Genomic DNA, 25,025 nt, shown 5'->3' with positions numbered 1-25,025 from the left:
TACAAGTTAACTCCTCATCCCTGTTACCCATAGATTTCTAATAAATTAGATACTTTGGAATGTATTTTATATTCTTTATGAATATATTTATTTTTAAATGTTAAACGCCTCCACTCAGCAATTTGTTAAACAAGAAATGTATTATGTTATTAATAGTAAGCGCCTACATGCAAGCTAACAAATACAATTTCTCATTTCTTTGCCAAATAAATCAAATGACTTATTCCTGACAAACTAATTGCTGTTGTGAGTTGAATCATTGTGAAATATTCCCAGGTGTGGCTCTTTATGTAAACAGACTATTAATCTATTACAACAATGGTTTTGTGTCAAATTTAAGTGTATGTTGTACAATTTAGTTTAACGAAAACCAAGCATTAAAAATAATACAAATAATTGCTTTGGGGATATGTGAGGAAAAGCATAATTTGTGCTGCTGAGTCGGAATAAACCTTGCATGCGGGTAGATTCAGGTTTAAAGGCTATGGGGGATTTTCCTGATAACACACTGCTCTGTTTGCACTAAACAATGACGTAACTGTACCACGGTTTCTAATCGTCTTTTTTCTTCAAATTACTAACGCCACCGAAGGATCACGTCAATGTTCTTTGCATTTCACACCTGACTTCCCTCTTTGCTTTTTACAGGCGCTGATAATTTCTATGATGCGATTGAAGAGATGATTGGTTACAGGCCAAACCCCTGGATGAAATGGAGTTGGACTGTAGTCACACCTTTTCTGTGTGTGGTAAGCACTTTTTTACTGGAAGACTCATGTTTATAGTTATGTTAGCATTGCCTGCAAATATATTAAAGGGATACTTCACCAAAAAATGAAATTTACAGTTTTATTTACTTACCCTCAGGCCATTGAAGATGTAGGTGACTTTTTATTTTTATAAGTTGAACTTTTAGATTTTTAGCTGAATTCATGGTCCTTGGTTTTTTTTTTTTATCACACAAGTCAATTGTCACATGTTTTGGAAATTTAACACAAAATTCCAAGTCAGCCTCTGATGGCTCCTCATAATACATTGAGGTTATATGGTGCTTTCACATAAGCACAGTAATTTATCAGACCCCCTAGTTTTTCATGATTATTTTGTGTTATTTTTTGCAATAAAATTGACTGATTTTGTGGTGTCAATTCCCAGAAATTTTGCAATAAAAAAAAAACAATAATAAAATATATATATACAATTTGCGTGAGCCTGAACAATCTAACAAACCAAAAATGGCGCAGACGGGGTCCGTGCCATTTTTTTAGCCTTCCAAATCACATAAAGCACAGTTACCTTCTTAACAAAATCCATCCGTCAGTCATTTTACAATGAAACTGGCCAATTTTGGGTAGTAACAGTAAAATTTTCTCAAAATTTCAAAATCTCAAAATGTTCAACCCTCTAATTACGCACAAATATTGTGATTTACTTGTTCAAGACATGTCCGATGTAAACGCCCAGTTATGAAGCAAAATTACTCAAAAGTAAAAATTGACATTTGTGTATTTGTGAATAGATAATGCAGGGCTCAGCATAATTTATTTCTCAGTAAATATAGGTTATATATTTTAGTGCATTTGAACAAAGTAGATTTATTAAACGGATATATTTTTAAAAATAAATTTTAGTCATTAAACATATTTAGAAATTGAAAGATAATACAATTAAATTCAAGCAAAATATTGCAAAAAAAAAAAAATCACATCCTACAAAATTTCAACAATTTTTTTTCTCCTTTTGCTTCTCTTGATTTGTTTTTTCCCTTCTTTTGAACATTTTTATTTAATTTTTTTCTATAACATAAATTTGGATGTGCTAGTTTTAGACCTTCATCGTAAGTTATTTTGTTAGATAAGCTCCAGAATTGGTTTCAGTACTGACTAATCTAATGTAAATGCACAAATATAATATTGTATAGCTTCCTATGAATAATATTAATTTAAAAAAAACATTTGTAAGGGCTGTTCATATATATGCTGAGTACTGTTTATTGATAAATAAGCTTATTTGGCCAACAAAGAAACAGTGCAAATTATCTACAATGCTTTTGTATATAAACAGCCCCAAGTTAGATTTATTTTTACCACAGGACAAGTGAATGTTAGGAGCTGTTTACAAAAGGAATGTTTTCAGGCAAAAATGGCAAACTTTTTATATACTTTGTCTGTTCATTCACATGACAATGTTGTTTTGGGACTGAAAACACATGCGTTTAAAAAACGAGTTTTAAAATGTAGGCTTTTTTTTCAACTTTGCCATTGTCGTGTCTGTCAACACTCGAAAACGAAAGTCTTGCAAGTAAAGGCAGAGATGCATCGTACACAAATGGTGAATTACTCAAAAACACAAGTGCAGAGCCACTGACAGCACTTCGATAATTTCCTACAGCTACTGTTTACCAAAAAGGTGACGGCAGCAAATAACGGTGTATTCGTAATGCATCGTTTTTGGCCATGTGTGTGTGAACGCAGATCATTCCACTTTATGACTACATTGATGTCATGTAAACAGCATTAGGTCTTAAGTATTTTGTTTTTGACTATTTGTAAATGTGGATAATTTTGAAAATGTTTTGTATTTTTTTTTTTCCTGTTTTTGACTACACCGATGCCATGTAAACATAGCCTTAGTTCTCAAAACGATTTTACTTTAATTTATTTTGGCTAATTATTTAATAATTTCAGCCAGTTTTTCTATAACTGTTGTTTGTTTTATTAAGTATTTCATATGAAAAAGTTTTACTAGTTTCCAAATTTATTTCAGCTCATATAATATTAAAAACATACGTGAAAATTGGCCAATAGTTGTAATCTTAGTTTCGATTTTCAATTATGAAAACAACTTTTTGACCAAAATTGTTCTTTGGTTTTATTGTTATTATTAGAATAATTCTTATCATGGGAATAATTTTGACCACTATAATCACAAGCTACACAATATCGCTCATCCTGCTAACCATGTTGTACGATGGCTAAAATTAAACACTGATATCCAACAAAAAACTATTTTACGTAGTTCAGTATGCGCCTGTGTGCTTTTCGATCCTCTCCCCCATCGCTAAACATGCAAATGCAGCTTTTCCGCTTTGGATTTGCTGCTAAAATCTGTCAGTTTCAGTGTAAGAGCTCCAGATGGGGTGACCATCTGCCCGACCCACACACTCAATGGAAGGAGCGCAGGATTAGTTTCCATCAGATCATGAATGTTGTTTTTTTTTTTTTTCCGGTGAACATCATAGGGCTATAGGGAATGGGTAATCCTTTCCTTACTGTCGGGGAGCTTTTGCAGTCTGAGGAGGCTTTTTACAGTAGCTCACTTTGAATGAATTGTGTCTTGTGCAGCGGATTAACCTGTTTGGTCAGTTTAGAAACTTGCTGGATTGTTGAGTGATTTATTTATTTTTTATTTTTTTAAGATTAAGACTTTTTCAATTTTATACAGTTCCTTTTAAAGCATCAATGTTGTAATTAAAATATAATCAGTTCAATAGACTTCAGCATTGATTTACTTGTTGAAGCACAAACCGAGTTTAAAAAGCCGTCTACATACACACGTCCGTCAGGATCAGCAGATGAGCGCAGAAACGCCATTGGAAATACTGAAGTAAAATATTTTGAAGACATGGCTTGGAAAAATGTAATTTAATGCAGTGCTTCTTGCACATTCTGAGACACACTTTATAGTGTATAGCATTTAGGCAGTGATGATTGTTGATTTTTAAAGAAAACAGACCTAAAGCCCGCCAATTTTGTAACGGCATGCAGGATACTGGAAGTGTTTGACCCAGGTTACTGACAAATTAAAAGTCCTTCCGCATGCTTCTACATATACCCTATCCACCAAGTGGGCCTAGGTCATAATTCTCCTTAAAATGATAAGGAAAGGAAAAGAAAATTACAAAGAGACATTAAGCTTATTTTAAGACATTTTTATTCATTATAATCATTATTATTAATAATAGTAATGAAATATAGCATTTATTTGCCCATTGTTCTTAGCTTATTTGATTATTTTTAAAAATATAAATATTTTATTAAATTAATTGATAATTTAAACCAAACATATTATTTGATTTTTTTATTATTAGTCAATATTTTCATTATTAAAACAATTTTTAAGAAATACCATTTATTTGCCTATTATTCTTTGCTTATATTATTATTATTATTATTATTATTATTATTATTATTATTATTAATACTATTATAAATATTTGAATGAAGTTATTAATAATTTAAACCAAAAATGTTATTAGATTTTTATTATTAGTCGTAGGTTATTTCTTAACTATTTTTTAAGAAATACCATTCATTTGCCTATTTATTTGCCTTTGCTTTTATTAAAAAGAGTTAATAAATAACACATTATTACAATTAAAAATCAAATAATTTGTTTAAATTAGTAATAACCCTATTAAGATATGTATATCTATAATAATAATAATAATAATAATAATAATAATAATAAGTAAAGAATAATATGTAAATGCATGCTTTATTTCATTATTATTATTATTTTATTATTACTATTTTTATTATTCTTATTATTATTTTAATATATTTCTTAATTTAAACAAAACATATTATTTCATTTTTATTATTAGTCAAAATAATCTGTTATTTATTACATATTTTTAACAAAGAGCATTTATTTGCCTTTGCTTTATTTTAAATTGTTAATAACACCTTATTACAACTAATAATACTAATCAAATAATATTTATTATAATTTTGTTGTATTGTTATATAGCAAATAATCATAATAATTTTTATCACCATGTTTTATTATTATAAAATATCACAAGTGTGTATTGATTAAATTATTCTAGTAATTAACATAACATTGTTTATTACACATATCATTGCATGTTGTTGTAATATATTTATAATTGAATAGCATTTATTACTTTTTTTAGTCTAATCTGGACATTTTTGCATACAATTTTGATCAAATTTACCGTTGCGTTACATCTAGCTGCCAGTTTGTTACATATGAATTAGTTTTCTCATACTGTATCTTGGATTGATGCCTGTTTTGCCTTCCTCTGCAGGGATGCTTTATCTTCTCATTGGTCAAATATGCACCCCTGAGATACAACAAAATCTACGAGTATCCAGACTGGTCCATTGGAGTGGGCTGGACCCTCGCTCTCGCCTCAATGATCTGCATACCGATGGTGGTTGTGATCAAAATCATCCAGTCAGATGGACCCCTCATTGAGGTGACTCATAAAACATAGCGTTTTCCTCACATTTTTATCACAATCTCAGAATGCAGTCATCACTTTAACCCTCATGTTCCATTCTCTTTGCACAATCACTGAAAATATTCAGATTGTTTGCTAATTAAATAAGTACTCAAATTAAATGTAACTATAAATAAATATAGGTGTCCTTTGTGTGCAATTACAGGAAAAAAAAATAAGTCATAGATTTATTTTTTTGCTTCGTAAATAAGAACCTGAATTAAAAGTAACTATGCAAGTAAATATGGGAGTGTCCATTTTATTTGTGCAAAATTTTTTTTCTGTTACTTTTAGTTCAGGTTTAATTTTATTCATTCATTCATTTATTCATTTTCTTTTTGGCTTAGTCCCTTTATTAATCAGGGGTCACCTCAGCGAAATAAACACCAACTTATCGAGCACATGTTTTACGCAGCGGATGCCCTTCCAACTGCAACCCAACAGTGGGAAACAAACACTCTTGCACACTCTTGCCAATGTAGCTTATTCAATTCACCTGTGCCGCAAGTCTTTGGACTCTAGGGGAAACCGGAGCACCCAAAGTAAACCCACGCAAACACGGGTAGAAAATGCAAACTTCATGTAAATAAAAAAATTGAGTAATTGCGCAAAGAAAACGGAAGCGCCCATATTTACTATAGTTACTTTTAATTCAGGTTCTTATTTACTCTATATGTGTGTATATAAATATGTGGTGTGTCCATTTTCTTTGCGCAATTACAAGAAAACAAGGGAGTTTTTTTACATTTTCATTACTTTTACTGCAGGTTTTTATTTACAAAGTGAAAAAAATGCACACTTGTAACTGCACAAAGAAAGTGGACACACCTATATTTACTTACATAGTTTTAATTCAGGTTATTATTTACTTTGTACCATTTTATTTGTGCAATTTTTAAAAAAACATTTTGGTACATTTTTTACGTTTTCATTACATAGTTCAAGTTTAATTTAAAAAGTGAAAATGTAAAAAAAAAAATCAATAAAATCTTGCTGTTGCACAAAGGAAATAGACACCTATTTGTACTGACATAGCTACTTTTAATTTAGGTTCTTATTTACTATGTAAGTTGATATGGGCGTGTCCATTTTCTTTGCACAATTACAAGAGAAAAGTAAAAGTATTTACATTTTTGTCACTTTTAATGCAGTTTTTTTTAACGAAGCGAAAATATGAAAATGCACACTCATAATTGCGCAAAGAAAATGGACACGCCCATATTCACTTAGATAGATAGTTACTTTTAATTAAGGTTCTTATTTACTATGTAAGTAGATATGAATGTGTCCATTTTAGTTGTGCAATTTTTGTAAACTTTAAAAAACATATTTTTTTTTATGTTTTCATCACTTAGTTCAGGTTTAATTTACAAAGTGAATGTAAAAAAGAAATCTTGTAATTGCACAAAGGAAATGGACACCCATTTGTACTTGCATGGCTACTCTTAATTTAGGTTCTTATTTACTATTCAAGTATAAATGGGTGTGTCCATTTTATTTGGACATTTTTTAAAAACATTTTTTAACTTTTTGTACATGTTTGTTACTTTAAGTTCAGGTTTAAATTACAAAGCGAAAATGAAAAGCAAAAATACTGCAATTGCGCAAAGTAAATGGACACACCCATATTTACTGACAGTTACTATTAATTCAGTTTCTTATTTACTATGCAAGTAGATATGGGCGTGTCTGTTTTCTTTGAGCAATTACAAGAAAAATAAGGAAACTTTTGACATTTTCCTTACTTTGAATGCTGGTTTTTATTGACAAAACAAAAACTGTAAAATTGCACACTTGGAATTGCGCAAAGAAAACAGACACACGCATTTGTAATTGCATAGCTACTTTTAATTTCGGTGCTAATTTTCCAAGTAAATATGGGCATTTTATTTGTGCAATTTTTAAATAATTTTTACATTTTCCTTACTTTTAGTTCAGGATTAATTTACAAAACGAAAATGTAAAAATGCAAACTTGTAATTGTTCAAAGAAAATGGACATTTAACCTGCATAATTAAATATGGGCGTCTTCAATTAAATATGGAGTCTATTTTCTTTGTGCAATTACAAGTGTGCATTTTTACATTTTTACTTCGTAAATAAAAACCTGATTTAAAAGTAATTAAAATGTAAAAAAAAAAAATACTTTGTTATTGAAAGTTTTATATTTTTGTTACTTATAATTCAGGTTTTTATTTACGAAGCAAACATTTTTCTTAATCCCTTTCTTTTTCCATTTCTTTGAGCATTTACAAGAAAAGTGTATTTTAAAATATTGCTTTGTAAATAAGAATCTAAATTAAAAGTAGCTTTACAAGTAAATGTGGGCATGTCCATTCTCTTTATGCAATTGCAAGAAAAATAAAAATCTTTCATTTTTCCATAGAAAATCACCTTCATAACTTGAAATGTCCTTTTTCTTGCAGAGGATCAAAGCTGTGGCAGCGCCTGTGAGGGGAGGTGCCAGCTCTTGCCCACAAGAATACCAGCCGAAAAGCAATGAACTGGCACAACCGCTGGACCCCAACTGGAACGGAGGCTTGGCAAAGCCCACACACACCATCGTAGAAACTATGATGTGAACACTCTCTGTGAGAGGATTCAAATGACCTGCTTTTCCATTATATATATATATATATATATATATATATATATATATATATATATATATATATATATATATATATATATATATATATATATATATATATGCTCTGTAACTTTTGACATAGTCGTAGGACCAGGTTTACATTGCTACGCATCTGCACTAGGAGTCCTTGTTTTGTTTTGTTTTCTACAGAGGAAGTTACATTTTTCTGTCTGTATTTTTAATATTTTTATCACAATACTATTATATTTCTATTATTGTCGCTGTTATTAGCCAGAAAACAGATTGCAAAACAGCAGTATCCTGAACTTAGATCCAATTTCGTAAATTTTTATCTTGTACATATCGAAATCGAATCGAGCTGTGATTATTTTTTTAGACAAAATTGGTTGGGGAAATTTAACAAAGGGCTCTGTAAACACCAATAGTGAAAAGTGTATGAAGATTAAAAACTTAGGGCCACCTTTGCCCATTCTGAAATGGTCATTTTAAAAAATAAAAATAAGGATTGCAGATGTTATGCATTATTGTAGAGCTATTAGTGTGACCCAACAAACCGTTTAGACTGGAGATTTTGCTGTCCAAGAGAATCGAGCCATTAGCACTGCTTGTTTTAATGCACTATACCACTAGGACACTACATTCTCCACATTGGTGCACCTTTTAATTGGATAGTTCACACACACAAAAAAGGAAAATGTGCTTAATGGAGTCCAAAACTTTGACTTCTGTTTGAACTGTTTTTTAAATATAATTTTGTATGTTCTGAATTTTAAAAATACAAGATTGTTTTGACTTTTTTTGTGTGAACTAAGCCTTTTAAGTCTAACTGTTTTGTAAGTGTTCCTTTCCTAAGTCACATGACTTCTGAAACACACTTCATGCTAGTGTTGTCAAAAGTATCGACTTTAGTACCAGTTGGTACTGAAATTGTACAAATGTTCATTTCATGCTATCATTTAAGTGCCATCAACAGCGATAATGAGTGGTGAACTGATGACCTTTATGGCTAGTCACATTCATTTGTGCTGAGCATGTTAACACAATGGCCAATCAGCGTTGTCTAAGCAACCACAGTTAAATTTTAGCGGGAAATTGACATTTTTTAAATTTCAGCACCAATTTGTACCGAACTCGATACTTTTGACCGCACTACTTCACACTAATTCTTAACAATATTTCTTCCCTCGTCTAAAAAAACATTCAAACTAGGCGATTTTGTAGCAAATAAAAGTAAACAAAGGGCGCCCATTCTTTTTGCACATTTACCATACAAATACATTTTATTTTTGGTAGATTTTGTTTTTGCTGATTAAATCAGGAACTGATTTCAAAATAACAAATAAGGTAGTATCAACCTCATCATATCGATTACAAAAAAAGTTACTTTTTAAAAGTTACTTTAATGTTTAATAAGTAAATGTATTTGTTTTTATAAACCAGGGCCTGATTGGAACATATTAATTTTAATATTAATGTTTCCATTTTATTCATTAACTTTTATTTATTGTCTTTGTTTAGTAAATCAGGACATGATTCGAAAGTAACTATGAGTAAAAAACAGTGTGTTCGTTTTGATTGCACGATTAAAATAAAATGGCAAATTAGAGGATTTTTTTTGTTGTTGCTTCGTAACTCAAAAACAAAAAATAAAAGTAACTGTAAATATTGGCTTGTTCATTTTTGTTTGCGCAATTACAATAAAAATGTTAATCAAAAATTTTTTTCGCATGATAAATCTGGACTTGAGTTTAACGTAATAACTTTGTGAAGTTTAAGCATAGTTGAATTTAACAATTATTCTATGTGAATTTACTATGAAATAAAAATAGCTAATTTTGTCATTTGTTTTTGTTTCGTAAATCGAAGTTTGATTTAAAAGTAAATGCAGACGTGTCAATAGTTTGTGTGCAGAAAATTGTAGATTTTGTGCATATAAATCTAGAAACACAAATCAAATTTGCGATTTGACATGTTTTAAAAGTAATGTTTTGATTGGGGTTTGTTTCAACTTTCGTTTTTTTTTTTTTTTTAATTCGTAAATCAGAGACTGAATTCAAACTAATTAAGTGTAAATATAGGCCTGTCCATTTTTATTTGCGCAATTACAATAAAAAAATGTTTATCAACTTTTTTTTGCACTGTTAATCCAATCCTAAATTTAACGTAATCAAGTTACTATGAAATAAAATGCAAATTTAGTTTAGTATTTTTGTTTTGGCTTGATTTAAAAGCAGTTACGGACGTGTCAATAGTTTGTGTGCAGAAAATAATAGATTTTCTGCATATAAATCAAAAAACCAAGCTGAATTTGTGATTTGGCATGTTTTGAAAGTAACGTTTTGATTGGTGTTCGATTTAATTGCGCAATAAACAATAAAATATGAAATTGAATGATTTTTTTTTTTGTAAATTAAAAAACTGAATTAAAAGTTACTATGTAAATATGAACAGGCTGTTTTTTTTTGCGCAATTACACAAAAAAAAATCGTAAATCTTTTTTTTCTTTTCACATAATAAATTTGATCCTGGATTAAAACTAATCGTTCTATGTGAACTTACTACGAAATAAGATGCTAATTTTGTTGATTACCTTTGTTTCGTAAAATTGGGGCCTGATTTAAAAGTAAATATGTATATGTCAATAGTTTGTGTGCAGAAAATGATTGATTTTGTGCAAATAAATAAGAAAACGCAAATAGATTTTTGCGATTTGAACATGTATCCACTGTGCTATTCGTAAATCACACTTTTTTTATGTTTATTATAATTATTTAATAAGCACCAATCATTATTTTTCCGGGTGTCAGAATGTGAAGCGCCTGGCAAGATTTTCACACCACCTAGATTCAGGGTAGTTTCTTCGTTATTTTGTTTGGTTGTTTGTATTGAACATGTTTATTTTTATTTCCAATCACATTTGCCTTTTGTATTCAAAAGCATCACTGTATTTTGACTGTTCTTTTCAGCAATTACCAATAGATCTCAACAGTTAATCGACAACAATGAAAGAAAAAAAAAAAGAAGCTTGCTGCGAAATGTAATGTGCAATACTTTTGTAGAACGATATGCATTGTCTTCACCTGTCTTTCAAAAAGTTGGTACTAGGAAGAGTGTGATTGCGTATGATTTTTATGTCCGAAACAATTGAAAAGGGGCCAATCGAAGCTACCATTCTTGGTATGCTGAATTAACACCAAAAAACAAAACAAACAAAAAAAAAGCTCAATGCAGATCTACTTACTGTGACAATTTTTACTACTTTGTTTTGAATTAGAAAGCTTAACTATAAGGATTATGCCAATGTTTTGGTTTAAATGTATTGGATTTAATATTATACTCATTTTTTTGGCCAAGTTAAACAAAACTGTAGCCAATTTGAAAGGGAGTCGCTTGATTAATTTCAACGGCTTCTCTCTTGGTACCTTTTGGGATGCTTTATAAGTTGGATTTTAAAGTGTAAATGTTGAAAGAGGCACAATTTCTTTAGCAATACGGATCTGACATACAGTCTCGGGGTGTTTTAATAACAGAGACTGATTTCCTTCTAAAAACCCTTCCATTTTTTTGAAGAACAGCTAAAGGGGCAGTGTTTATACATGTGGGAGAGAACCTTTTTCAAGTCATGATTAGAAATGTTTTATTTTTTTATTTCGAGGATACCTGTACGTACAAATAAAAAAGAAAGTGTATTGATAAAAGATTTTACAGTACCCAAAAAAAAAGAAAAAAATGGAGAAAAAAAAGTTTTTATCTCTTAATAAACATTTATCTTTTAAAAAGCTTTCTGGGTTTGTGTCGTGTTTATTCGTTTTATATTTATCATTTCAAAGTTGATTGTTGTATTATTATTATTAGTGTTTGGTTCCGTTAGTCTAACATCCATTTATTAGTTCATCCATCAACTGATTTAACCAACCCATACATCATTCCATTCATCCATTTATCTGTAATCAATCTTCCATCCATCCATTTACTGAATTCCTCCATCCTTTTATCTATGGTCAATCTCCCATGCATCCATCCATGCATCCATTCATCCATCTATCTATTGAATACCTCCAACCATTTATTTAAAATCAATCTTCCATCCGTCCATCTATTTATTTAATTCCTCCATCCATTTAGTGAAGTTTATGTATGAACTCATTTCGAGAGGATCATGTGCTTATGATTGCTAGCGGCTGGATCCGCATTATCCAATTCACTATGCTCCAATCAGACGACTCCTAAACTACTATAAATACCCTGGGTTTCATTCCACTGCTATCTTCGTTTTGAAGAGTGCCCCCTTCCACCCCTACTCCTCCTTCTTCCTAGACGGGTGACACGGTGGCCCGGTGCGTAGCACTGTTGTCTCACTGCAAGAATGTCTCTGGTTCCAGGCTTTACCAAACTAGCAGACATTTCTGTGTGGAGTTTGCACTTTCTCCCCGTGCTCACGTGGGTTTCCCCCGGGTTCCCCGGTTTCCTCCCACCGTCCAAAAACATGCAAGTTAAGTTAATTGACTAGTTCAAATCGGCACCATAGACATGCACCTAGTATATAGTTATCTCCAAGAGCACACACTTACTGTTCATTGTTTACTACAGCAGGGGAGTTCTCGAGATCTACCTGAGCTCAAACTCCCCTCCCGCCTTGCAATGGGAGGGAACCCTGGGCTCGAGGATCTCATGAGCTCAGGGCTCTCTCCCGGGACAGCATGCCAAAGAAGCTTTTATAATCAATCATCAGCTAAGTGTGAACTCTTGAAACCCTACACGGCACCTCATTAAAATGTCTAGTTTTCACTTTCACTACATTTTTCGTGCTGTACTTTCAGTAGTGAGTATTTTTACTTCATTATTTTCCTTCTGCAGACCTGCAGTCATTACTTAATTATATTACTTGGTAAAAATAAAGTAATATAATCAGTCCTGTGATTCCCAGCCAATCAAACTGCAGAAAAATTGCATCGTACGAAAACAAGATCAAGATTGTTTAGACCAGGGGTCACCAATCTCGGGCCAGGAGGGCCAGTGTCCCTGCAGGTTTAAGCTCTAACTTGCCTCAACACACCTGCCTGGGTGTTTCAAGTATATCTAGTAAGAGCTTGATTAGCTTGTTCAGGTGTGTTTGATTAGGGTTGGAGCTAAAATCTGCAGGACACCGGCCCTCCAGGAACAAGTTTGGTGACCTCTGGTTTAGACTGATGTCACTGATGAGATGACAGATGCCTTGTGAATGTAGACTGAAATCAGCAATTGGCCATACACAATAACTAAAAACACTACAGAATAAGTTTTCACACAGACAAACTGCATGTAAACACATAAACCTTCCACAGTGTAATACTCTTAAGTGCTTTTTAAAAGGCTGCTCATACTGAGTAATATTTACAAGAGATCTTTTTCTCTACTTGTACTATTTCTTTTGGTAAGTAATGGTTTTTTACTTGAGTATGATTTTCAGTTCTCATTCCACTGATTATTTTCTCCTAAATCGGCAGGTTAGAAGGTACTTTTAGCATTAGGAGGTTTTGTGAATACGGCCTCAGTTGTCTAAGGGTTTAATATACTTCTGTAAAAGAGAGTGAGTGAGGTACATTTTAACCAGGCTTAACTCTGCACTACTTGGCCATGATACAGTGTGGCGCCTGCAGTGTGTGACATGTGAAACTCGAGTCTTCCTAACGTCAGTCTTTCAAACACTGATTTACATGTGTTAGCAGCATTTTCAGGCCACAGGAGTGTTGATTCAGCAGACTTGCTGATTCTGTAGCCTTTAGACACGGAAATCCCTTAATATTAAACACCGAATGTGCGAAGTGAGTGTGCGTGTACATGTTTTTCCTGGAATGAGACTAGTTTTTGAAATACAATAGAAGAACAGTTTGTTATGATTTCGAACTATGCTAAGTCTTTTTTTTTCTGCACTGTTGCAACCAATATATACATATATATATACATATATATGTATATATTGGTTGCAACAGTGCAGAAAAAAAAAGACTTAGCATAGTTCGATATCACCTTTATTTGTATTCACAGACATTTTTAACCTGTCGCTTAACCTAGCAGCTGTGCCAACATGCTTTAAAACCACCTCTATTGTGCCAGTGCCCAAACACTCTTGACACTTGGGACTTCAAGGATGACACTGTCTGCGCCGAGCATGCAGTATTCTTCGGAACACCTCTCACCCTGCTCACAGACTGTTTTTTCTCCTACCTTCCAGCAGGTGCTTAAGACTCCCCCGGACAAAGAACCAGCAGACTGAGGAACAGCTTTTCCCTAAATGCTGTCTCCCTTTTGAACTCTGCCCCTCACTGACTCTTTTGCCAATCCACCAACCCCCCAACCCCAACTTGTACATGTGTAATGACAATAAAGTTGAATCTAATCTAATCTAATCTAATCTAATCTAATCTAATCTAATCTAATCTAATCTAATCTAATCTAATAAGGATCATAAATAACTATTTTAAATATTTTAAATTTCAGAGATATATTGCATCTGCCTGTCATACTGAGCAGAGCAAAGGCGGTGGACGTTTCGCCACAAGATGGCGACAGAGACCGTATTATAAGCCCTTGGAATAGAAAAACTCAGTGTCATTTCAAACAACAGCTGATCAAAACATTCTAAAACTGGTAAGTGACATTCCAAGTCGATCTCTCTCTTTTGTATGTTAATTATTAAGATATCCCGATTGCAACAGAGAAATACTAAGAAATAGACTGAGGGCATTTCATTATGTTCAGCCTTATAATCCTAAACTGTGAGTGTGTTTTGTCATAACTTTAGACATTATGCAGGAGAATCATTCAAACACTAGCTCTAAAGTGTGCAAAGTAGCAACAGTTTCTGCTGTTATGACATCAGCTGCATATGTGAAGGAATGGCGGAAGAAAGTAGTCCCTCATACAAAAGGGTTTTTTAGACTCCGTGTTTGATTTTCTTTTTTTATATACAGAATTATGCCATCGAACTGTTGCATGAACTCAATATCACACTCGTAGCAGTGTGATATGGCTGTATATCATCACAGGTGGAACACTAAGGCCTCGGCTGCATGTCTATCAATAATGCCGATATACAGCCATATACCACTGCTACTCATGTGATTTTGCTCATGTACATTTTATTATTATATTAATAACAAAAAATAAATACTAATATGAATATCAAAACTAATACCTTCTTATTTTAATTATAAAATTATATAACACTAATATATATATATATATATATACAGACTGGTTTGCCTGTCATACTGAGCAGAGCAAAGGCGGTTGACGTTTCGCCACAAGATGGCAACAGAGACCCTATAATAAGCCCTTGGAAGAGAAAAAACTCACTGTCATTTCAAACATGGCTGTATATCATCACAGGTGGAACACTAAGGCCTCGGCTGCATGTCTCTTAACAGAGCCGATAAACAGCCATATAGCACTGCCACTTATGTGATTTTGCTCATGTACATATTATTAATATATTAATAACACAAAAAATACTAATATGAATATCAAAACTAATATCTTCTCATTTTAATTATAAAATTATATAACAATAATACTCACTAGAAGCAGTGAGCTGATGATCATTCAGGAAATGATGTGAACTGATTATTACTGATCGGTTCATAAATATCTGATTGAGTAATGTAAATAATTAAATAAATCAAATAAAATGGACACCCATTTGAAACAATAAGTAAAAGCAAAGAAGATAAAAGAAATAAAGGAAAAAGCATTAAATAAAATAAATAATATTACAAAATGCAATGTGTACAGTAAGCAAGTATATTAAATTAGACTCCGAGTGCTGCATTTTACCTCTTTTATTGAGTAGTTTTTTTTAGAAAAGGATATCATTAGCACATTCCCGTATGGATCAGGAATGGGTCTCGACACCAAACCAGTCTAGCCAAACCAGGACAGACCTGATTATCACTTCTCGTTCGCCATTGTGCTTCAAATACGCTGCGGAAACAGCAAAGGTTCAGGGCTCATACAAAAATACTGTACAGAGAATAGAACTTTCATATTACACATTCAAAAATACACATTAATATCAATGCATACATTAATCGGGAGTTCAAAATGCATAGGGATGAACACATCTGGAGCTTTATAAAGCTTATGTAAAATATGTGGTCTTGATATTGCACATATATAAAAGCAACCCCGCTGTCTTTCCTCCAGGAATAGTACTCACATGTTGAAATAATTACAACACTAGGATTAAACATCTCTGAAATGAAAACTGTCCCCTTTTATTGTGAGATTTCAGGTGCTGGCGTTGGCAACCTGCAGACAAAATTTGGTCTACCACAAAGTGAAAATGTATTTTAATAGCATTTGGAGGGAGTAGGGAGAATTCGGCAAACAGCAGGAACTGTAGGGAAGAGAAAAAAACGAAACTTAAAAGGGCCTAATAGCGAGCCTTGGATGCACTCCTAATGCCATGGGCCTGAACAGACTCTTGATTGTTAAACAAAGTCTTGCAGAACAATGACTGCTTTCTGCTTTACTGCAAATAGATTTCGCTTGTGCTTTCCAAAATGGTAGTAAAGACTGCGGGCTGAGGAAATAAATGAAACTAATCCGCAAATAATTACAGAGTATAAGTGTTTTGGTGTGGACGGGACCACACTGAAGGAGAAATAACATCAAAAAGGAGATTTTTAAGTGTGGGAAAAGTGCTTGAAGTACATGAGAGAGGAAGTTCTGACGAAGCAGAAACTGCAGCTGCATTTTTGAGTTCCTGAAATGGTATTTGTTTGTGGCAAATTAATACAAAGTGCCTTATAACGGATGTTATGATGGAAATTCTGCCTTTATTTACTCACCCTTGCAGCATTTTTTAAACCCCTGATGAAAATGAGAATTTTTGAAAAATGTTAAGGCTGCTCCTTTTTGTAGTTCAGAGTAACTAATAAAAAAAATTAAACACTTGTATTGATATAGCAGTGTTTCCCAACCTTGTTCCTGGAGGCACAGCAACAGTATTTTGGATGTTTCCTTTATCTGCCCCATTAACCTCAGGTTTTGGAGTCTCTTCTAATGTTTTGATGAGTTGATTTAGGTGTGTTTGATTAAAGAAATGTTGAAAATATGTACTGTTGGTGTGCCTTCAGGAACAGGGTTGGAAAAACCCTGATCTGTGGGACAGAAATGCAGTGTACTGTCTGCTGTGTATTTCGGGACTCTTTTTCCAGTAGATGATATTGTTTTATCCTTATATATTTAAATTATGTTTTAGGATCTAGCATTAAAATGCCTTAAAGTAGCACTTATGTATGTGCATAAAATGTAAAAACGCACATAAAAATGGCCATTAGCGCCAATCCACTTAAGTCGTGACGTATTGGTGACATATAGAATACACTCATTTGAATACAGAAAATATTAGTTTATGACCTTTTTAGTCCAACCACACATTAAATTGAATTTTTAAAAAAAAATATATATATATTAGTGTAGACACACTAAAAGTCTCTGGACTTGCTGCATCACAGACGCCAATATTTGAACAATTTATTAGAAATTAATCACTTTCTGGTCATCACATATTAGGTATGAATATATACAGTTGAAGTCAGAATTATTAGCCCCCCCTTTGAATTTATATATATTTTATATATATTTATATATATATATATTTCCCAAATGATGTTAACTGAGCAAGGAAATTTTCACAGTATATCTGATAATATTTTTTCTTCTGGAGAAATTATGTCTTGTTTGTTTTATTTTGGCTAGAATAAAAGCAGTTATTTATTGTTAAACACCATTTTAAGGACAAAATGATTAGCCCCTTTAAGCTACATTTTTTTTCGATAGTCTACAAAACAATCCATCTTTATACAATAATTTGCCTAATTACCCTAACCTGCCTAGTTAACCTAATCAACCTAAAATAAACCTTATACTAAACCTAAATACTAGTGTCTTGAAAAATACCTAGCAAATTTTATTTACTGTAATCATGGCATAGATAAAATAAAACAGTTATTAGAGATGAGTTATTAAAACTATTATGTTTAGAAATGTGTTGAAAAACAAATATTCTTTGCGTTAAAATTTATTTATTTATTTTTTAAACTGGGGGCTAATAATTGTGATTTCAACTGTATCTTGCGATTGATTTTCGAAAGTATTACATCGCTTTGTTAACGGTTATTATTACCATGTGATGAGTCTCCCCATACAGATTGATAGAGCGATTGGACCTGTCACACTTAACAAGCGGATAGCATAGTGCTTAAGTGTGCCGACATATACATGGTGCTTATGGCAAACCAAGTTCGATTCCCAGCTCGACGTTATATGCCAATCCTTCCCCTCTATCTGCACCCAATGCTTTCCTGTCTGTCCTCGACAATCCTATTTCAATTAAAGGTGTAAAAATCTCTACAACTTCAAGAGAAGTTGTACACATTTGTAAGGGTAAAGGACATGTGAATACGGTATGATGAAGCACATTTTTCTAATTATCAATCATTCTTTTTACAACACTAAAAAACTCATTTGATTTCTTTAAGACATGTCTCACAAGATTGCCTTTCAGAACATTAGACATTTGAATGCAAAATAAAATGATTAAGTTTAATAGTTCTTGTGTTGTCTATGTTACGCAAGTCATTTATGTTGTAGAGCTACAGCGGTTTCCCCAGTCCTCCTTGTTGATTTATGGCAGTTTTGGAAGAAATGTCTGTCTTTTTGTTCTGTTAAATGCGAGATGGTGCTTTATCAACAAATAATTTGTGATTTTTTTTTTTGTACAATTTTACTTTGAAAAATAGCTGTTTTTTTTTTCTCACAAAATGTGCTTTATTTGTAAATTACATTTGCAATACTACACTTCTTTTGGGTTGCACGATAGCGCAGTGGGTAGTGTTGTCGCCTCACAGCAAAAAGATCGCTGGTTTGAGTCCCGGCTGGATTAACTGCCATGGAGTTTGCATGTTCTCACCGTATTCCTCTGGGGTTGCTTCAGTTTCCCCCACAGTCCCCCACTGCCCTATAGGTGAATTGGGTAAGCTAAATTGTCCATAGTGTGTGTACGTCTTGCTCCTGCAGGTTGGGGGTTGAGTGTTGGGCTGACGATCCACTTCGTAAAAAGAATTTAAGCTGCAAAACACTAATATAGTGTGGCTAAAGTTTAACTTTGATAAAAATAGCCTTGGCAGTAAGTATATTACGCCTTTTTGTTCAAGTAAAAGTAACCACTTTGATTATTGATTTTGACATGGCTATTTATTTATTTGTTTGTTTGTTTATTTAGAGGAATTATTGTGCTTTATTTCCAACATAGACGTAATAAAGACTGCGGGAATAGACCTCAAATTTAAGAGCAAAAGTTTTTTGTTAATTATTTAAATGGGTAAAGTATTTTGTACACGCTACATTGACAAATTTGGAATCGGCCTTTTTCCCAGAGTAACGATGCTTTAACTATCAAGCTTATTTAAGCAATATTCCAAATTTTCACACAATTTGAATTCATGACTTTACATAGCAGCTTTACATTTTTTCTTTGTATTATTTTTAGAGTAATTATAATTCCCATTTTTGTAATATTCTTTAACTTATGTTGAACTTTTAGTGTTTTTCATCATAATGTTAGAAAATATTTATGAGATGCTGATTTTTTGTCATAGTAGTTAAATTTGCAACTATGTATGGACAGAAAACTTATTCATTCTCCTTCAGCTTAGTCTCTATTTCAGAGGTCGCCACAGTAGTATGAACTGCCAACTATTCCAGCATAGGTTTTAGGCAGCAGAAGCCCTACAGCTACAGTTCTGGAAAACACCCATACACACTTATTCACAAACACACACACACTCATGCACTACAGCCAATTTAGTTTACTGAATACACCTAGAGCGAGGCAGTGGCGAAGTAGGTAGTGCGCCAAGAAGGTCGCTGGGTCGCTGGTTCGAACCTCGGCTCAGTTGGCAATTCTGTGTGGAGTTTGCATGTTCTCCCTGCCTTCGCGTGGGGGTGCTCCGGTTTCCCACACAGTCCAAAGACATGTGGTACAGGTGAATTGGGCAGGCTAAATTGTCCTAAGTGTATGAGTGTGTGTGTGTGAATGTGTGTGCGGCTGGAAGGGCATCCGCTGCGTAAAAACTTGCTGGATAAGTTGGCGGTTCATTCCGCTGTGGTGACCCCAGATTAATAAAGGGACTAAGCCGACATGAAAATGAATGAATGAATGAATGAATCCACCTAGAGCACATGTCTTTGGACTGTGGGGGAAACCAGAACACCTGGAGGAAACCCATGCAAACATGTCGAGAACATGCAAACTCCACACAAAACTGCCAAGTTGCCCAGTTGGAACTTAAACTAGCGACCTTTTTGCTGTGAGGTGCTAAACTCTGAGCCACCGTGCGGCTTACCTACATTTTTTCCTGTTAAATTAGTTTAGCAAGTTTAGAAGAATCACAGCTACCATACTATTTATCAAATGTTTCTCCCTCCACATATGCTAGAAAACGAAGCCAGTTTGTAATATAACCAATCCTCAATTTCTAAGCCTAATTCATTCATTTTCTTTTCGGCTCAGTCCCTTTATTAATCTGGGGTCACCACAACGGAATGAACTGCCTAATTAGTGAACTCCCTAAATAATTCTAATCATATTTTTAAAAACCTCTCACCCATCTCAGCACTGAGTGTTCAAACTCCTCCTCAAACAAGTTTAACCTGTCAAATGGTTTTGTGAATTGAAACGCTTCCCCTTCACAGCGTAATATTCACTCAACATAACAAGATTTATTTGACCAGGGCGCACAGCGGGCCCTAAATCTCTCATTTGTGAAACTCTAGATAAATGTTTAGAGGAGGTTAATAGACTGTGGGGGCGCGTGTCCACAGAGACGTGACCTTTGTAAAAGCTGTGTGCAAAAACAAGAGTTAACAACGTGATGCTTCACAAGCACTCTGAAATAGCATGTGGTGGAAACATCTCTGGTATTTGGCCAGTGGTGCAGGTGCCAGGATGGGCCAACGTCAACGCTCGTGCCCTTGAGGCCTGGATGTTTGGACCTAATGCTACATTGTGGGATTGGTTTGGTGTTAAGGTGAGACACTTCAGGCAAAACCATTTGTCAAATTTTAAATTTTATAATAGCCTATTATATAATAAATTGTTTTCCCCGATATATATATATATATATATATATATATATATATATATATATATATATATATATATATATATATATATATATATATAAATACACCTTTATGTTTTTTCTTTTATAATCTTTTTTCAACTTGTTTCTGTAGGTTTCAATCTCAATGCATAAAACTCTGTCTCGTAAAACTTCAGCAGCAGTTACTTTATAGTTTCCCTGCAGGCACAGGACGTAAACATGACGTCATAATGACGTTGTACTTTAACAAACCCCAACGTTGTGGGGACATTGTATTTGTTTGGTTGACGTCAAAACCCAACGTCAGGCCGACCTAAAATCAACCAATTATCAACATCTTATCATGTTACACCTTGACCTTGTGTGAACGTTACCACTATGACGTCTATCAGATGTTGGATTATGGTCACTTGAAAACACAACCTAAAATCAACTAAATATCAACGTGATTTGACGTTGTTGTTGGACGTCAAAATAACATTGTCCCTAGACGCTGGCTAGACAATAAATTTTGCCCACCTGACGTTATGCCCTAAATTAATGCCTTATGAATTTGTGCACCTGCCTGGGTTATTCATATACAAAACAATCACGCCGATTCATAACTTTATGATTTAGTGGCTAATTCACATACAATTTTACATTTTATTTCAAATGGCTCATCCTCCAATGATGGTTGGCTTTAGGCTTTAGGGCCATGCCTTCTTTTAAAAATCATACAATTTTATATAAAAATACGTATAAATATGTAAGATATGTAAGTTATGTTTTCTCATGGCTTTGGCAGCATGCCTCCTTTTAAAAATTATGTTTTCATATTGTCGTGACGTTTTCTCGTGAGCTCGGGGCAGTACAATTAAAATCGTATAATTTCTTACAACTGAAATATAAAATATAAAAAAGTAAAAATGTAAAATACACAAAACAATTGCACATTCTTAATGAGATTATGAGATTTTTTTTTATAAATTGTGCACTTTTGTAAGACGGAAATATGGAAAAATATGTAAAATAGTTACGTTTTCTTGTGAGATCATGAGATTATTTGTTTTTCAATGTGCTTTTTCGTAAGACTGAAATATGTATGAATGTGTAAAAGTTTTTTTTTTTCATGAGATCATGGCAGTCCTCCTTTCAAATTGTACGATTTCATGCAACTATAATAAATATACAGTTGAAGTCAGAATTATTAGCCCCCCTGTTTATTTTTTCCCTCAATTTCTGTTTAACGGAGAGAAAATTTTTCTTCAACACATTTCTAAACATAATAGTTTAATAACTCATTTCTAATAACGGATTTATTTTATCTTTGCCATGATGACAGTAAAAAAAATTACTTGACTGGATATTTTTCAAGACACTTCTATACAGCTTAACGTGACATTTAAAGACTTAACTAGGTTATCTAAGTTAACTAGGCAGGTTAGTTTAATTAGGCAAGTTATTGCATAATGATGGTTTGTTCTGCAGACAATTAAAAAAATAGTTTAAAGGGGCTAATAATTTTGACCTTAAAATAGTTTTTAATATATTATTTTTTATTATTTTTAATATTATCAAACATACCGTGAAAATTTCTCTGTTAAACATATTTTGGGAAATATTTTAATAATTCCCTAATAATAATAATTCTGGCTTCAATTGTAAATATTTATCTACAGTGCCTCGCCTTCAAAAATAGAGAACTTTGTGGAGACCGAAGATTTGTCTGTCATGATATTTGCCAGCATAAATTTATTAAGAGGTCTCTGACAATGTAAGGTTATGTAAGTACATAAAATGCTAAATATATAAAGAGTCAATAAAGTGGGCTTTTATATGCCAGTGTCACAGCTTCTTGATTCTCAGGAAAGCAGTTTGAGCATTTCATACAAATAGGGTTCAAAATGGGAGCTAATTTATTCACTGTAAAAATCCACCAATTTGTTTTTAACTATTTTTTGAGGTTTGTTATTTGTTTAACATGTTGTATGGTGAATGGTATGATATGGTTGTATGGTACTTCTATGTACCATGTTTGTATTTTTTTAGTTTTTTTTTTATAGAATAAATGCTAACTACAGTGATGTGATCATTGTTTCTCAATAGGATAAAATATATAACAACAAATAAAATGCATAATTATGATTTTTGATCAATTCTTACATTATGAACTTACATCTCATAATTATTTTTTTTTTCTCAGAAATTTCCTTATTTTGCAACTTCATTTCTCACAATTAAGTTTATTTTTTAACACCTGATTTTTTCTTCTCATAGCTGAATTTCTTGAGATTTTGTTCTGCAAACTCAAAATTGCAAATGCATTACTCAAAGTTTTTTGACAGAAAATGTTACAATTGGAATAGCATTTTTGTTTGTTTGTTTTCAAAAATAATCTCGTATAAGATTTAATAATAGCTGATGTTTTAAGTAAAAGAGCTCAAAACCAGCCAAAATATGTATTTGATTAAGAAGTAAACACACATAATTTGTTTTTAATGACGTCTTTCATGTTGTAGTAGCTGTAAATATGCTGTGATGACAATGTCAATTATATTACTGCTGCCTTCATATTTTAATTGAATTAAATAAAATTTCATACTCATCTAAACTTATATAAGATCAAATATTAAGTTACATTTTTCATAACTTAAATGTAGTTGAAATCTGATATAATTATTAAATATTCATTGTCGATAATAATAAGTCACGGCATTTTTACATTGCAGTTTACCAGTCATTCCAGCTTGTTAATCGTAAAATCTTGTCTCTTTGCTGCATAAAAAATCGAAATAAGACTCCAAACTGTACCCTATTGATATAAAATGCTTGATATTCCTGAACAATAAGAAATGTAATGCTGCGTTTGTTTGCAAAATCCTATTTCTGCAGAGCAGTAGAGTCACCTTGTGCATGGCCTGAAGTGTTTATGTCTGACACAGGGATAAATTTAAGTTTGTTTGTAGTGCGTCTATATGATTTATATGTGTAGGGGACAAAGGATGGTGGCATTTTTTCTGTTTATAAATGCAGTGCGTGTGTGTTTTTGAGAAAGGACAGCGTGTGCCTGAAGGTATTGCTGCAGTGACTCAGTCGGGACTAAAATAAAGCCTAATTTGTAGTTGCACATTTGCTACTGGAAAATGGAAAAATTAGCACTTTTGCTACCGAAAATGGAAATGTTAGAAATGCTTGTTAAAAATCATGTGGTTGATATTCTTCAAAAGAAAAAATACTTCTCTGTTTTGTAAACATTTGGACACAGTATGCTTTTTAGATGAAGTAATCAAAACAAAAATATAACTAAAAGAATAAAGAAACCATAGCAAAAAAGAAGTAAAACAAAACAAAATTAGTGAAACAAAAAGGAACAGAAAAACACAAACAAACTTAAATAAATAAATAAATAAATAAATCTAAGTGGAAAATAAGAACAACGAAAATAAATAAACAGTAACTTAATTTAAAAGGAAAGAAAAGAGAAAAAACTAAAACAAACAAAATAAACACAGATTAAAATAGGAAAAACAAAACAAAAATAAAAAAACAAATAAAAGAGTTAAGATGAAAAAGGGAACTTAGAGGAGAAATAAAATGGAAAGCAAATGAATTTCAAAAAGCATAACAAATTACAATAATATTAATAATAAATAATTGAATAAAAAATATAAAATTATATAATTAAATAAATAAATAAAAATAAATTATAAAAAATAAACAACAATAAAAGATAAAACTAAAATTAACAAAAATGCGTAAATGTATAAATTAAAAATTTAAATAAATTAATAAATACCAATTAAACTAATAAATAAAACAAATTAAAAAATAAATTAACTAATTAAATAAAAACAAAATTAATAATAAATATAAATAATAAATAAATAAATAAATAAATAAATAAATAAATAAATAAATAAATAAATAAATAAATAAATAAATAAATAAATAAATAAATAAATAAATAAATAAATAAATAAATAAAACTTTGTTAGGACGGCATGGAATCCACGTTTTATGCACTGAAGTAGTC

The 25,025-nt window shown here is 32.2% G+C and overlaps 1 protein-coding gene across 4 annotated transcripts in view; it reads left to right on the top strand.

Moving 5' to 3' along the window:
* slc6a6b (solute carrier family 6 member 6b) overlaps positions 1-11,640 on the top strand; it is a 38,349-nt gene extending 26,709 nt beyond the window's left edge. The window contains exons 11-13 of one of the 4 annotated variants that reach the window (XR_015521312.1): positions 649-749; positions 5,054-5,224; positions 7,675-10,574. Coding sequence is in view for 2 of the 4 variants with exons in the window: in XM_087303167.1 (XP_087159293.1) it covers positions 649-749; positions 5,054-5,224; positions 7,675-7,830 (428 nt within the window). In the remaining 2 variants the exon portion in view is untranslated. 4 annotated transcript variants of the gene reach the window in all.
* The last annotated feature ends 13,385 nt before the right edge of the window (positions 11,641-25,025 follow it).

Source organism: Danio rerio, chromosome 22, assembly GCF_052040795.2.
Source record: "Danio rerio strain M-AB ecotype USA chromosome 22, GRCz13ab, whole genome shotgun sequence".
Taxonomy (NCBI): Eukaryota; Metazoa; Chordata; class Actinopteri; order Cypriniformes; family Danionidae; genus Danio; species Danio rerio.
Note: the sequence above shows the minus strand (reverse complement) of the source record. Positions and strands in the feature narration are given on the sequence as shown.